This window comes from Mastigoproctus giganteus, chromosome 11 (genome assembly GCF_048544385.1).
Source record: "Mastigoproctus giganteus isolate SK-2022 chromosome 11, ASM4854438v1, whole genome shotgun sequence".
NCBI lineage: Eukaryota > Metazoa > Arthropoda > Arachnida > Uropygi > Thelyphonidae > Mastigoproctus > Mastigoproctus giganteus.
Genome location: NC_143585.1, coordinates 110,792,032 through 110,806,216, shown reverse-complemented (window position 1 = coordinate 110,806,216; position 14,185 = coordinate 110,792,032). Strand labels below are relative to the sequence as shown.

The 14,185-nt window shown below is 37.9% G+C and overlaps 1 protein-coding gene across 1 annotated transcript in view; it reads right to left on the bottom strand.

The window, feature by feature from the left end:
* Positions 1 to 14,185, bottom strand: part of LOC150078350 (uncharacterized) — a 59,531-nt gene that overhangs the window by 31,515 nt on the left and 13,831 nt on the right. The window contains exon 2 of the mRNA XM_090384539.1: positions 11,875 to 11,950. Coding sequence (XP_090240665.1) covers positions 11,875 to 11,950 — 76 coding nt within the window. The remainder of the gene's footprint in view (positions 1 to 11,874; positions 11,951 to 14,185) is intronic.

The following is a 14,185-nucleotide window of genomic DNA, read 5'->3' as shown; positions in this document are numbered from 1 at the left end:
AAATTGATATGCTTACAGAAGTGAAAAATCTACCGTTTTGCAGTGTGTTAGTGTAAACAGACTTTTTCGAATGTGTTAACGGAAGAAAGTGACTTTATTGTGGACAAATTCTTTTCTAACCCCTACAAAAATATGGCTACGAATAACAAGGGAATTGTGAAAAGATCAAAGAAGGTGACATTAGCGAGTAAAATTCAGTTATTAGACAAAATTTCTAATGGAAAACATTATATTCAGTGGCAAAACATTATAAAATCAATAAGTCAACGTTACGATCAATCAAGAAATCAGAAGAAAAAATCTGCCGTAGTGTCTGTGAAAACGCGCTAATTGCTTCAAAAATTTGCTCTGTAACTCGTGATGTTAAATTAGAAAAAATGGAAAAAGCTTTAAATCTGTGGATAGAAGACCGAACTCAAAATAAAATTCCCTTAAGTTCACTCATCATTTGTGAAAAGGCAAAACACTTTTATCAACACTTTAGCGAAACTGGTGATAGCATTGGCAGGATAAGTTTTTTAGCTATAGCAAAGGCACTGGATTGAAAGATTTGTTTGAAATTTCTAATAAATATTACATTTAATATTAAATTGTTTCTTATTTTCATTTTGATGACTTATGCTTGCATTTCACTATGTACTGTATATGTACACAGTCATATTATGAAGGTACACATAATACATACATAGACAAAATTTTAGACTAGTTTTTCTTATATATCTCATACTTTGGAACGGAACTCCTTTATTACTATGGGAGCCATAACTCAGTATTCGCAGCATTTCTCAGGAACGTAACTCCCGCAAATAGCAGGGGTTTACTGTACTGAGTTATGCAAAGCCATTAGAAGAGACTCAGAGGATATAAGAAGATTTAACACAAGGAAAGTAGAACAAGCATTAAGGGAAAACAAAGGACTTAAATCAGCAGTCATGAGCAGTAATACAGAAAGACAAATGATACTGAAACTGAAGAATAGCGATGGTGTACTTATAAATAGCAGAGAAGGCATAATTCAAATAGCAGAAGACTACTATAGAGAATTATACAAAGAGCAAGGAAATGATGCCAGCAGTGGGGAAGATGGATTGCAAATTAGTAACACATACGACATATCCGATATCGTTCCTGATGAGGTAGAACATGCTTTGAAGAAAATGAAGAATCAGAAAGCCCAGGGGGAAGATGAAGTTACTGTAGAGTTGTTAAAACTGGGAGGAAGTGACATGACACAAAAACTGGAAACACTCTTCACAAAATGCATTAGAAAAGGTGTGATGCCTAAGGAGTGGAATAATGCAATCATAGTTTTGCTGCATAAGAAAGGATATAAATCAGAAATTGAAAATTATAGACCGATTAGCTTGTTATCTCACATATACAAGTTGTTCACAAGGGTCATTACTAATAGATTAAAAAGAATACTTGATGAGAATTAACCGAAAAGGAAGCTGGCTTTAGACAGGATTCTCAACCATGGATCATGTTCACATAATATCACAGCTAATGGAGAAAGCAAATGAATATAAAACACCATTATGCCTGGCATTTGTGGATTATGAAAAGGCATTTGACTCCATACAGCATAAGGCAATGTCACTGGAAAGACGTGGATACCCCATATATTATGATTTTTAAGAAAATATATGAGAACACTACCTCCTTTATTAGACTAGACAAAGACAGTAGCAAATTTAAAATTGAGAAAGGAGTTCGACAAGGAGACACAATATCTCCGAAGCTGTTTACTGCTGCCCTTGAGGAAGCTTTCAGAAGATTAGACTGATCACAGAAAGGAGTCAATGTGAATGGAGAGTACCTAAACCATTTACGATTTGCAGATGACATTGTGGTCATAAGCCACGATCCCAAAGAATTAGAAGAAAATCTTAATCTGTTATGTAGACTTAGTAAAGATTTTGGACTATAGATGAATATGGCTAAAACAAAAGTAATGATGAACAAGTATGCCAGTTCTTTACTTATGTAAACTCTAGAAGGAAGGGGATGAATCAGATTGGTCCACTTGATATCAATGGGTCAACTGTTGATGGTCCTGCTCAGGTAGCTAACAAACTAAATGAATATTTTGCATCGACATTCACACATGAGGAGTTATTTAGCGAGGGGAAAGCCAGAGGTGTATTCAACTCTAGCAGTAAGCTAGAGAATCTTGTAATAACTGAGAGTAAAGTGGAGGATAAATTGTTGAAGATAAACGCAAGAAAGGCACTCGGGGTGGATGGGATCTATCCAGTTATATTAAAGGAGGCAGCAAAGGAAGTAAGCAAGCCCTTAGCCATAATTATGAGAGCTTCCTTGGACTCAGGGGAGGTACCCACAGACTGGAGATGTGCAAATGTGACCCCAATTCACAAAGGAGGATCAAAGGCTGACACAAGTAATTATAGACCTGTGAGTTTATAATTCCAGAAAAATTAATGGAGGCACTAGTTAAAGAAGCACTGCAGGATCATTTAGACAAGACTTCAGCTGTAGCTCGGACACAGCATGGTTTTGTTAAGGGGAAGTCTTGCCTGACCAATTTGATTGGATACTATGATGCAGTCACAAAGGAACTGGATGCAGGGAATAACTTTGATATTATATACTTGGATCTTAGAAAGGCTTTTGATACTGTTGCACATGGAAGACTGCTGCACAAATTGGAGCAGTGTGGCATTGGAGGCAAATTGCTGATGTGGATAAAGGGGTGGCTGAGGGGGAGAAGACAGAGAGTGGTAATCAATGGACACTGCTCGTCGTGGACTAATGTTATTAGTGGAGTCCCTCAGGGCTCAGTGTTGAGTCCATTATTGTTTTCTGTATTCATAAATGATATTGATGAGGGTATATCAATCTTAATGTTGAAGTCTGCAGACGATACAAAGGTAGGCAGGGTTGTCAAGGACACTACTGACATTATGCTGCTACAACAGGATCTGGAAAGGTTGAGCAGATGGGCTGAGAGGTGGCAAATGAAGTTTAACATTGACAAATGTAAAGTACTACACATGGGAAACAGCAACCCCACAGCAACGTATCAACTCTGTGGTACTACACTGACAGTGGTAGAGAATGAAAGGGACCTGGGGGTGGTTGTGCAGGCAAATATGAAGTTCTCTGAGCAGTGCAGACGGGCTGCAAGAGTAGCTCATGGTGTATTGTCAATGATATATAGGAATTTTTCTAGCAGGGATAAGGAGGTGATTATTCCCTTGTACAAGGCAATGGTCAGGCCACACCTAGAGTACTGTATACAGGTCTGGAGGCCTCATTTCAAGAAGGATGTAGAGCTGCTGGAACGAGTACAGAGAAGGGCAACAAGATTAGTGAATGGAACAAAGGGGTACTCTTATGAAGAAAAGCTTAAGTTTTGCAAATTACAGTGTCTGGAGACTAGGCACCAGCGAGGTGATCTGAGAGAGGTGTATAAAGCCTTGAATGGTGTGAGCATGCTCAATGCTGATGGGATTCTTCCTCTCGCTCAGAATAATCACCCGAGAGGGCATAAATTCAAATTGAAAAAAGACAGATGTAGGATAGACGTGCGGAAATTTGCCTTTAGCCAGCGGGTGGTTGGTTGGTGGAACAGACTTCCATCCCTTGTCGTGGAAGTTGATAGCCTAAATAAGTTTAAGGCTCAGCTGGACAGGTATTTTGAACAAACAGAGGGGTGAAGTGGAAGTGGTTTTTTTTTGGCTGATGCTGCATAAGCTTGCTTTCTTGCATCAAATGCCTCTACTTATGCTAATGCTAATGCAAAATGCCACAGAAAGGGATATAATCATTGAAGGAGCATTAATTGAAAAGGTGGATTCATATACTTATCTGGGACAAGTCATTAGCTGTAATAATGATAAATGGCTGGAAGTCAAGAGAAGAATAAATTTTGGATGGATGGCATTCAGGAAATATAGTCACATACTGAGGAGCAATATCCCAATTTGTCTAAACGTAAAATAATTAACCAATGTATACTCCCCACCGTGACTCTGGAAGTGAAACTTGGGCACTCGCCAAAATAATAGAAGAGAAGCTGAGAACAACACAGCCAAGAATAGAAATGAATTATACTGGGAATCATACTGTTAGATAAGAAGAGAAACACGTGGTTTAGGAAGCAAACTCAAGTAAAGGACATTCTTATCAAAACTAAAAAACTAAAATGGTCTTGGGCAAGACACATAGCTCAAAAACATGATGACAGATGAACTAAGAAAATAGCAGAATGGTACCCAAGAGGAGCTAGAAGAAATCTGGAAGACAACGACAGAGATGGACATATGAAATTCATGAGTTTGTGGGTAGTAAATGGATGGCCATTGCACAAAACAGAAGGAACTGGAAAGTTACTGGAAAGGCCTTCATCCTGCAGTAGATTGAAAATGGCTGATGATGATGTTAAAAGTTCACATTTTCTGTCTTGCTTTACACAAAATTCTTCTAAAGAATTCAGCAAGTTGCAGTGGCCTCCAGCTGTTTTTCACCAAATTATCACATAGTGAAATGTCATTCACCAAACTGTCTTGTCAAAAAGAATTAAGATCAAAATTTTGGGAAAAAATACATAAAAAATGTAATATAATATAAAGTTTTGACAAATCTGTGCATGCCAAACTGACATGCACAGATTTGTCACATACACCAAACTGTCATACACAGGTCTGTAACATGCCCCAATCTGTCACATACCGAAACTGTTATGCATCAATTTGTTGGCATATCCACTCTATCATGCACCAATTTGATGGCATACACCAAAATGTCTCCGTAGCCGAGTGGTCAGGAGCGGTAGTGCAATAGCACACGCTCTTTGAGTAGACCGGGGTTCAAGCCCCTGACTGCTGAATACGGTCGATCTGCCAACCCGCACTGGACCAGCGTGGCAGATTATGGTCCATTTTCCCTCAGCATGAATTGTTGAGGAGGCTTCCATCCTGCAGTGGGTTGATAATGGCTGCACTTTACCTTTTTTACCAAAATGTCATGCAACAATTTGTTGCACCGTGAATTGTCTTGCAATAATATGTTACTTGATTCAGAATTGACAATCCTGAATCAAGTAACATATATACGGTATATACGTAGTGGATACATAATAAAAGTAACAGCTCTTTATATTACATTTTTTATGTATTTTTTCCCAAAATTTTGATCTTAATTCTTTTTGACAGACAAACATTAGTAAGATTGAAGTCAAAACAGGACAGTAATCTAACTAATGTTTGCCTATAAAGTCAAAACAGGAAAACATTAATATTAAAAACATTGTTGTATATAGTTTTTCAGTTTTTATCAAACTTCCAAATTCCTTGGAAAAAAAAAAAAAAAAAAGTGTGTGTGTGTGTGTGGTGTGTGTGTGTGTGTGCGCGCGCGCACCCTGGAAGCACAAAAGATGTTTTATGTGTAAACAATTTTGACAAAAATCAGAACCACTTTAAAATCCAACAGCTAGAACCGAAGTTATGAACAATAACGTTTATGTTCACACCCACTATTTATACAACCAAATCAACGTTAGTAACTGAATTTGCAACATCAGCATCATTTAGGAAGTAGCAGGTGTGAGCCTAAGCACATGTCCGCTACTACCTAAATGACATAAATGTTCGTTCAGCTAACGTCTTTCGTCATTTTATTTCAGTCTGAAATAAGAATGTAAAGTTTTATGCTAACGCACATTACTTACTCTACTGAATCAACGTTGGTGACTGCATTAGGATCATTTAAGAAGTGATGTAATTTGTGTAATTTCCACATGGAGTAAAGCCAATTGTGAACAACTGGTTTTACTCCAATCAGAAAAATTAGGTGCCGCCAAAGATGTTTTCACATCAAATATTTTCTTTAGGTGGCCTACATACTATCTAGAGACTCACTCACAAGAGGATTCAAACATATAGTGTTTGAATCCTCTTGTGAGTGAGTCTCTAGATTCTCATGAGTCTCATGGTTCAAAAATTTGCCACTGAATAACCAAAACAATGAAACTAAACTAAAAGAAATCTCCGTGGAAGGAGATGTGCGAATTATCCCCAATCCGCAAAGGGGAGATCAAAAGCTGACAGACACGAGTAATTACAGACCTGTTAGTTTAACTTCTGTTCCAGGAAAAATAATGGTGTCAATTGTTAAAGAAATAATGTGGGACCATCTAGACAGGAATGCAATTATACTGCAGCCATAGAAATGATTTGTTAAGGGGCAACTTTGTCTGACAAATCTCACTGGATTATATCTAATTATATTGGTCAGACAAGATGCAGTGAGAAAGGAACTGGATGCAAAAAAAATTTGGATATCATATACCTCGATTTCAGGAAAGCTTTTGATACTGTTACACATAAACTGTACATACTGGAGCAATGTGCCATTAAGAGCAAGTTAGTGCTATAGATAAAGGATTGGTTAAGTGGGAGAAGATGGAGTATTATTAATGGTCACTGCTCTTCTGGACTAATGTTATGCTGGGCCCACTGTTGTTTTCTATATTTAATAATGATATCGATGAAGGTATATCAAACAATGTTTATGTTTGCAGATAATACGAAGGTTGGCAGAGTGGTTAATGACAATAATCAAGGTAGCAACAAGATCAAGAAAAATTAGGCCAATGGGCTGAGAAGTGGCAGTTGAAGTTCAACATTGAAAATGCAAAGTACCTTACATATGGATAGCAGTAATCCCAAGTTAACATGCCAAGTGTGGCACTACTCTAAGGTAGCAGATTATGAAAAAGATGTGAGAGTACTTGTGCAGTCAGATATGTAGTTCTCTGCACAATACAGATAGGCTGCCAAGCCAGCAGGTTTTGTCAATGATGTAGGAACTTTGCTAGCAGGAATAAGGAGATGATTATCCCATTGTACCGGTAGGCTGCATCTTGAGTAGTGCATATAGGTCTCAAGGCCTCATTATAGGAAAGATGTAGTTCTGCTGGAATGGATGCAGAGAAGGGTAATAAGATTGGTGAAGTGAACAAAAGGGTGATCTTACCAAGAAAGGCTTCAATTCTGCAAACTGCACTGTCTGGACACTAGGCATCTGTGAGATGATATGATTGCAATGTAGAAGGCTTTGAATGGATTGAGACATTTCAACACTGATGGCATTCTTTCTCTTACTCAGACTGCACACACATAAAGGAACAAATTCAAACTGAGGAAGGACGATTACAATATAAATGCATGGAAGCTTGCCTTCAACCAGAAGGTGGTTGATTGTTGAGACAAACTTCCATCTTTGTTGTAGACATGGGTAGTTTTGAAGTTAAGGAAGAACTAGACAAATCATTGAAGGGAATGGATATGTGATCTGGTTTGTTTTTTGTTTTTTTCACTGCTTTTTTTTTTTTTTTTTTTTTTTTTTTTTGCATTGCAGCTTTATAAGCTTCCTTTCTTGCATCTTTTGCCACTACTAATACTAGAAGCTTACTAAAAATATCATTTGCTTCTATAATCCAATATAGAATCTGAATATATATTAGAATTATAAAGTGCACCATTTTTAAATATTTCTTGTTTTTATTTAACTCCAAAAAGCTAAATAATATATAAAATAAATCAATTGGGTAGCTATTCCTGTTTTTTTTTTTTTTTTTTACTGCAATCACTAGAAGTATTTCACTGAAATGAGAATGAAGGTATTTCATTCTCACTTATTTTACTTTCAAAAGATATCCCATGGGTTTGCAGAAGTTCAAAAGTTTTTAAGATCAAACTTTACAATCATGAATCAAATTTATTACCAAAAATTCTTGTTCATAAAACCAAATGATCATAAACTGAAAGACTACCATTAGATTAGCTGATTTATCAGAGTTTGCTGAATGCATAAATCAGATATACAGTCGCAGACAAAAAAGCTGCATCACTTGTGAATTTTGAAAATAATGTGTTTTGCACTTCATTGTGGGTTGCAGAAATGTTCGAAATGCATTTGATAGATGAGATATATATATCTCTATGAATGAAATCCAATAAAAATATTCCACCTTATATACCTATTTGCCATAAATATCTTCCCAAAGGGTAAAATGTGTAATAAATGGAAATATGGGAAATCAAGACAACCAAGCATACATTTTATTGCATTTACGTGTACAAACTGAAATGACAAGTTAACATAATAGTATTATGTACTGTAAATCAGCAAAATAAGTCCTCAAAATTTTGTTGTTCCTCTTTGAGCTGCAATTGCAGCCTTGCAATGATCTGGCATGGAGTTAATCAACTTCTGGATATATCGTTGCTCAATTTCGTGGTACCACACCTTAAAATACTTTCCTGCAGCTGAATCTTACTTGTTGGCTTTTTCTGAACAATTTTAGATGACATTATATACCCAGCAATTTTCAATAGGATTCAAATCTAGACTGTTGCTGGGGTCCAGTCCAACACTGTAATGCCAGCATTTCTGAGGTATGACTGAACTGTCACTCACACTGTCACTCACTCACTCACTCACTCACTCACTCACTCACTGCACTGCGTAGTCACTCTCTTACAGCCTGATCCAGGTCTTCTCTTCACATCACCGGTTTCATGCTTTAATTTCAGCACTCAAAACACTGTTGACTGTTGGCAGCCTATTTCATCAGCAATAGCACACACAGAAAACCCTTCCTGAGACAGAGCAACAGCTACACTTTTTTTTCTTGATGTCAACTGAACATATGGAGCCATGCTTACACCTCCACAAAACAGGATACTAATGAGTATGTATACCCTTCTAATGCCGTATTTATAGAAATGGCTGATGCAATATCTTCGCTTTCAACAAACAAAATGACTGATCTTATACGTTTCACTACAAATGTTACTTTTTTTTAAGGTGATGCAGTTTTTTTTGTCTGCCACTGTGTGTATATATACATACATATATATATACATACATACATATATATATATATATATATATATATATATATATATACACATTATATATATATATATACTGAAAGGACAGAATTTGTGGGATACCTGGTTCCTGGGCATCGCAATGCTGTCACCCCTCTTGCTAGTGGATGAACCCACCATTTGCCAGATATATAGGTACACTGCATCATTGCTTTCACATAGACGGTAATTCAATGTCAGTATGGATAAATGTAATGAGTTAACCAACTTTGAAAGAGGGTTGATAATGGGTACCCGATACATTGGTCACTCTATTGCGGAGGTGGTACAGAAATTGTACTATCCCCGTTCGACAGATCAAGAGTGTATCGGAAATACGCCATTTCCGGAATAGCAACTCATCGTGGATAGTGCTGTGGGTGGAGAAAGGTGGTGGATGAACGTGGCCATTGACATCTGTCTTGCATTGTTTCAAACAACCCGAGAGAAACAGTGGCACAAATTGCTGCCAACTTCAACGAGTGAGGTGCCAGAAATGTCTCCACCAAGACCATCGGGTGATCATTAGCCACAATAGATTATGGGAACCGACCCACGAGAGTCGCACTGCTAACACCACGACACAGGACTCCACGCCTCAACTAGGCAAAAGAACATTGGCACTGGACTTTGGATGATTGGAAATGGGTCTCCTGGTCCGATGAGTCTTGTTTCCAGTTATTTTGAGTGAACGGGAGGATGTGTATCTGGCAGAAGCCACACAAAGCTATGAACCCGTCATGTGAACAAAGAGCTGTTCAGGCAGGTGGATGGTCAGTAATGGTCTGGTGCATGTTCAACTGGCACATGTTGGACCACTGGTACACATCTAGATGCATCTCTGAATGGTCCTGGTTATGTGCCCGTCCTTGCAGACCATCTGCATTCCTTCATGGTCATCATGCACCCACAGTACAATGGACTCTTCCAGCAGGATGCACCTCCCCAAAGAGCCATGGTGACTAGAACAGTTAAAAGAGCATTCCGCATATTTTACCATCATGGAATATGCCTCCCTGTTCACCAGACATGAACCCTGTGGAGCACCTTTGGGATGCTGTGGAAAAGTCCGTTCAAGCTTTGGAAACTCCACCCAGGAATGCAACAGAATTATGGACGGCAGTACAGCAAGCATGGATGGAAATACGTGTGGAACACTTATGAACTAGTGGACTCAATGCCTCACCATGTGACTACCCTTATCCGGGCAAAAGGTAGGCCTACCAGTTACTAGGCAGGGATCCCATGATTTCTGTCCACTCAGTGTATATATAAAAAACTAAAAATATGTTCAATAGCAAAAATAAAGGAAGAGATGACCGCAAACATAAATGGTTACATAAGCAATATCCAACAAAACACACACACACACACACACACACACACACACACACACACACTCTGGTGTTCAAAGAAAGTGCATCATCCCTTAAAATTGTAATTGTCGTCCGAATAACCTAAGTATATGGCAATATTTCTTACAGATTGCATCAGATAAGATTGACATGGGTAGGTGATGACATAATATTGCATCAGCTATTACTTTCACCTATATAAGCACGTTCTGCAAGAGTTGCAATCATTCCTTGCTTGTGTCAGGATGGCGAGTAAAATGAAATTGATGCCACAAAGAAAGAGTGCTATTGTTGCTTTACGTGAGGAAGGATGTTCTTCACGACAGTGAGTAGATTTCTTTCCAAACTCAAGAATACTGGTTCTGCTGATAGGAAAAAAGGGAACCAGATGCAAATGAGTCTCTATGCCAAAATAGGACCGTGTTTTGAAGCGCTTATGCCTTAAAAACCCTAAAGCTTCTTCATTTGAGCTGAAAAGAGAATGGTTACTGCACTTGCTACCACATACAGGAGTGGTAGCAAGTGCAGTAACAGTCAGAAGACACCTCTTCAAAAATGGACTTGTAGCCCGTCCTCACACAAAAAATGAAAAAGGCCAGATTAATTTGGTGTAAGGAGCATGTCAAATGGACCCCCCCGAACAGTGGAAGTCAGTTATTTTCTCAGATGAGGAAAAATTCCATCTGCATGGAATTTTGCATGGAATTTCTCTGATAGGAGACAAACGATTCGCAGTAGATGTAGTGAAGAATACCATCACTGCAGTTTATAAAATGTTCCATAAATGCCAATGGATACCCAGCTATATTGGAAGGCAAATTGCTGCCAATCATTAGAGACCATTTCAACCTGCCAAGTAACTACATCTTTCAGGACGATTCTGCTCCTTGTCATTGGGCGAAAAGTGTAAGTAGGCACTTCTGTAATAACTTTAGCTTCATTTCTGCATTAGAGATTCAACAGTAATGTGTTTACATTTGTTACAGGTGGAAAAATGGTTGGAAGAACGGTCCATTACAACTCTTACTGACCAGGAAACAGCCCGGAACTGAATCCTACAGAGAACTGTTGGCATCATGTGGAATCTGCAGTTGCCAGAAAGAAACCAAAGACCCTTCGTGAACTTCAGGAAGCCACAATTCGTGTTTGGAACCACAAATTATCAGTTGATTATCTTCAGAAATTGATCTTGTTAATGCCTCGACAGTGTACTGCTGTCATCAGGGCCAGAGGCAGTTCACTAAATATTAGTTTGCACCTGGTAAACTTTTTATTTTGTTTTCCATTTAAAATGATAAACTGAAGCAAATTGAGGGCTTCTGATAACATTTCAGTCATAACTGTCATGTTTACCAAAACTGTTGTATAAAGGTTGCAAATGATCATTTTGGAATATTTTGAGAGCACCTGTCAAATATTACTTAGCTTTGCCTTAACTATTAATAAATATCTTTTGTTTATATTTCTATTTGTGATGCTAGTCATTAATGTAATATACCATCGTGAAAAAGGGTTAGAAATGTGAAATTCCTAGGTGATGCACTTTCTTTGAACACCAGTGTATACATATAAAAAAAAGATAGAAAAAAATAACATGGTTACAAATTAAAAACACTTACTCTGAAGCACTACTTGTAAGACTGGAACAATTCTAAATCCTCCTCTGCAAGCTTCCTTTCTTAAAATCTTGAAGATCTAAGAGACACACAATGTTTTTATATATGAACATACATAGCACAAAGAAAGCAAGTGTTAATTAAATACTAATCTATAGATTGTGAAAAGTGCAAGTGTGTTTGTATGCATACAAGTGTACAGACAATGATCCCTCATACAGTCATCCTCTCCTACTGAGGAACAACATTGGGTCCTTAAGCTTTCCAAAACTTTCAGTTCACATACACCTTTCCAGAAACTGTACATGTCAAGTGAATGAATACATGCTTTCTCTGCACCATTTATATATAATAGACAGTTGGTACTAATACCAACACCTAAGTGGGGTTCACTGTGCACCACCATACTAGTGCTGCAATGCAGAAGAGAGTGGAACAATTACACAACGTGATCAAAAAGTTCAGGTAAAAGATTTTGCATCTTGAAACCATAGCATCATAATAAGTTCAAATTTGTCACAATGTGTTCAGTCACTCATCTTAGACACAGGAATCGTCCATTTATCTACAATCTGAATTTGGTGCTTTTAAAATAAGTGATTTTACTAATCAATAAATTTGCATTGAATTTTGTTTCTAATTAGGGAAAAGTGTAACAAAAAAATCCACAGAATGTAAAAAACAGCTTCCAGAATAGATACTATGCTTTTTTTTCAGTGATTCACAAAGTTTAAAAAAACGACTACTCCTTCAAAGACGATCCTCATTCTGCCCCCCCCCCCCTTAACCACCAGGCAGTCTGATTTACCGGGGATGTGCTTTGGGTGTTTGTATGTTTTGGCACATTTTAAAATGAATGACTTGTGAATTAAATCGGGAATTGAGGGAATCTGCAAGGGTCTGGGGAGGGATGGGGAATTTTTTTTAGCATAGCCTACATTTGTAGATAGTGGGAATTATTTTGTAGAGATAGTATTTGTTTGAACAAAGATGGTTTTCAGACAAAGGATTTTTGTCAATATCAGTAATGATTACCCTAGGGCTTCAGGAAAACTGCTGGTTAGGAAGGGAGCAAAAGGATAATTTAGATCAGCATTTATCTGATGATATGGGTCAAAGTAATGCTTACATTCACCTCAAATTCTTGTTTGTTGACACAACAGCCAATGCTGATAAGATGTTCTGAGGGTAGCAATGTTTCAAATGAGAGGGAAGATATAGAATACAAACAAATAATTGTATTATTTACAATTGTATTATTTACTTGGGATACAAACCTAAATAACTTCTAGGTGTGTATCAGAGTAGTAGACTACAGAAGATGAATTAGTCTCAATGTGTCTACAGTAATGTCAAGAGTCATCTTCTTCTGGCATTATAACCTAGGGTGGGTCTTAGCCTTCTCAACCATTAAGCCCTTCCAGAAGTCAAACTTCTCCAACTTCTTATTCTCATGGTCTTCTTCTTCTTCTACGTCATCCATCTATCTTTTCTGCGGTCTTTCTCTTGCCCTCCTACCAATAGGTTTCCATTCCATTATCCTCTTAGTTGTTCTGCTGTCATCCATTCTCATTACGTCCCAACCAGGCAAGTCTCTGGCTCTTCACAAATCTGACGATGTCCGCACCCTGAATAAGATTGTCAAGTTCATGTTTCATTCTGATCCTTCAGGATCCATCAACATATTGAACAGGCCCAAAGACTTTTCACAAAATTCTATGCTCAAACACTCTCAACAACTGCTCAACTTTACTCATTAATGTCCAAGCTTCATAACCATATGTTACAACTGGTCTAATGAGACTTTTGTATATCCTTAATTTTAAATGTCTGTTCAATACTCTCGACTTCATTAGTTTTTCATGTGCATAGAAGCATCTGTTACCACTCAGGACACAGGATTTAATTTCATTAGTAATAGAGTTGGACTGGTTTATCTGCAAACCTAGGTAGGCAAAATTTTGAACATGCTCAAAAGAGAAGCTGTTGGTTCTTAAATTTTCCGTGTTATCTGCCATTCTCCATACTTCCATATATTCTGCCTTCGCTTCATTTATCCTAAGTCCTCTTCTTTGTGCTTCACTATCCAGCCTGGCCGCTGTTTCCCCCAGTGCTCCTTTAGTTCTACTGATAATAGCAACATCAGCATATGCACAGACCTGCACTGTCTTTGTGCCTATGTGTGCAGTCACTTCTAATTTCCTGACAGCTGCCTCTAAAAGCAAGTTAAATAACATACTAGAGAGGGCATCACCCTGTCTAATGTTAACGTCAAAGGGAGTCGTCAATTCTCACCAGTGCTTTTAGAGCCAGC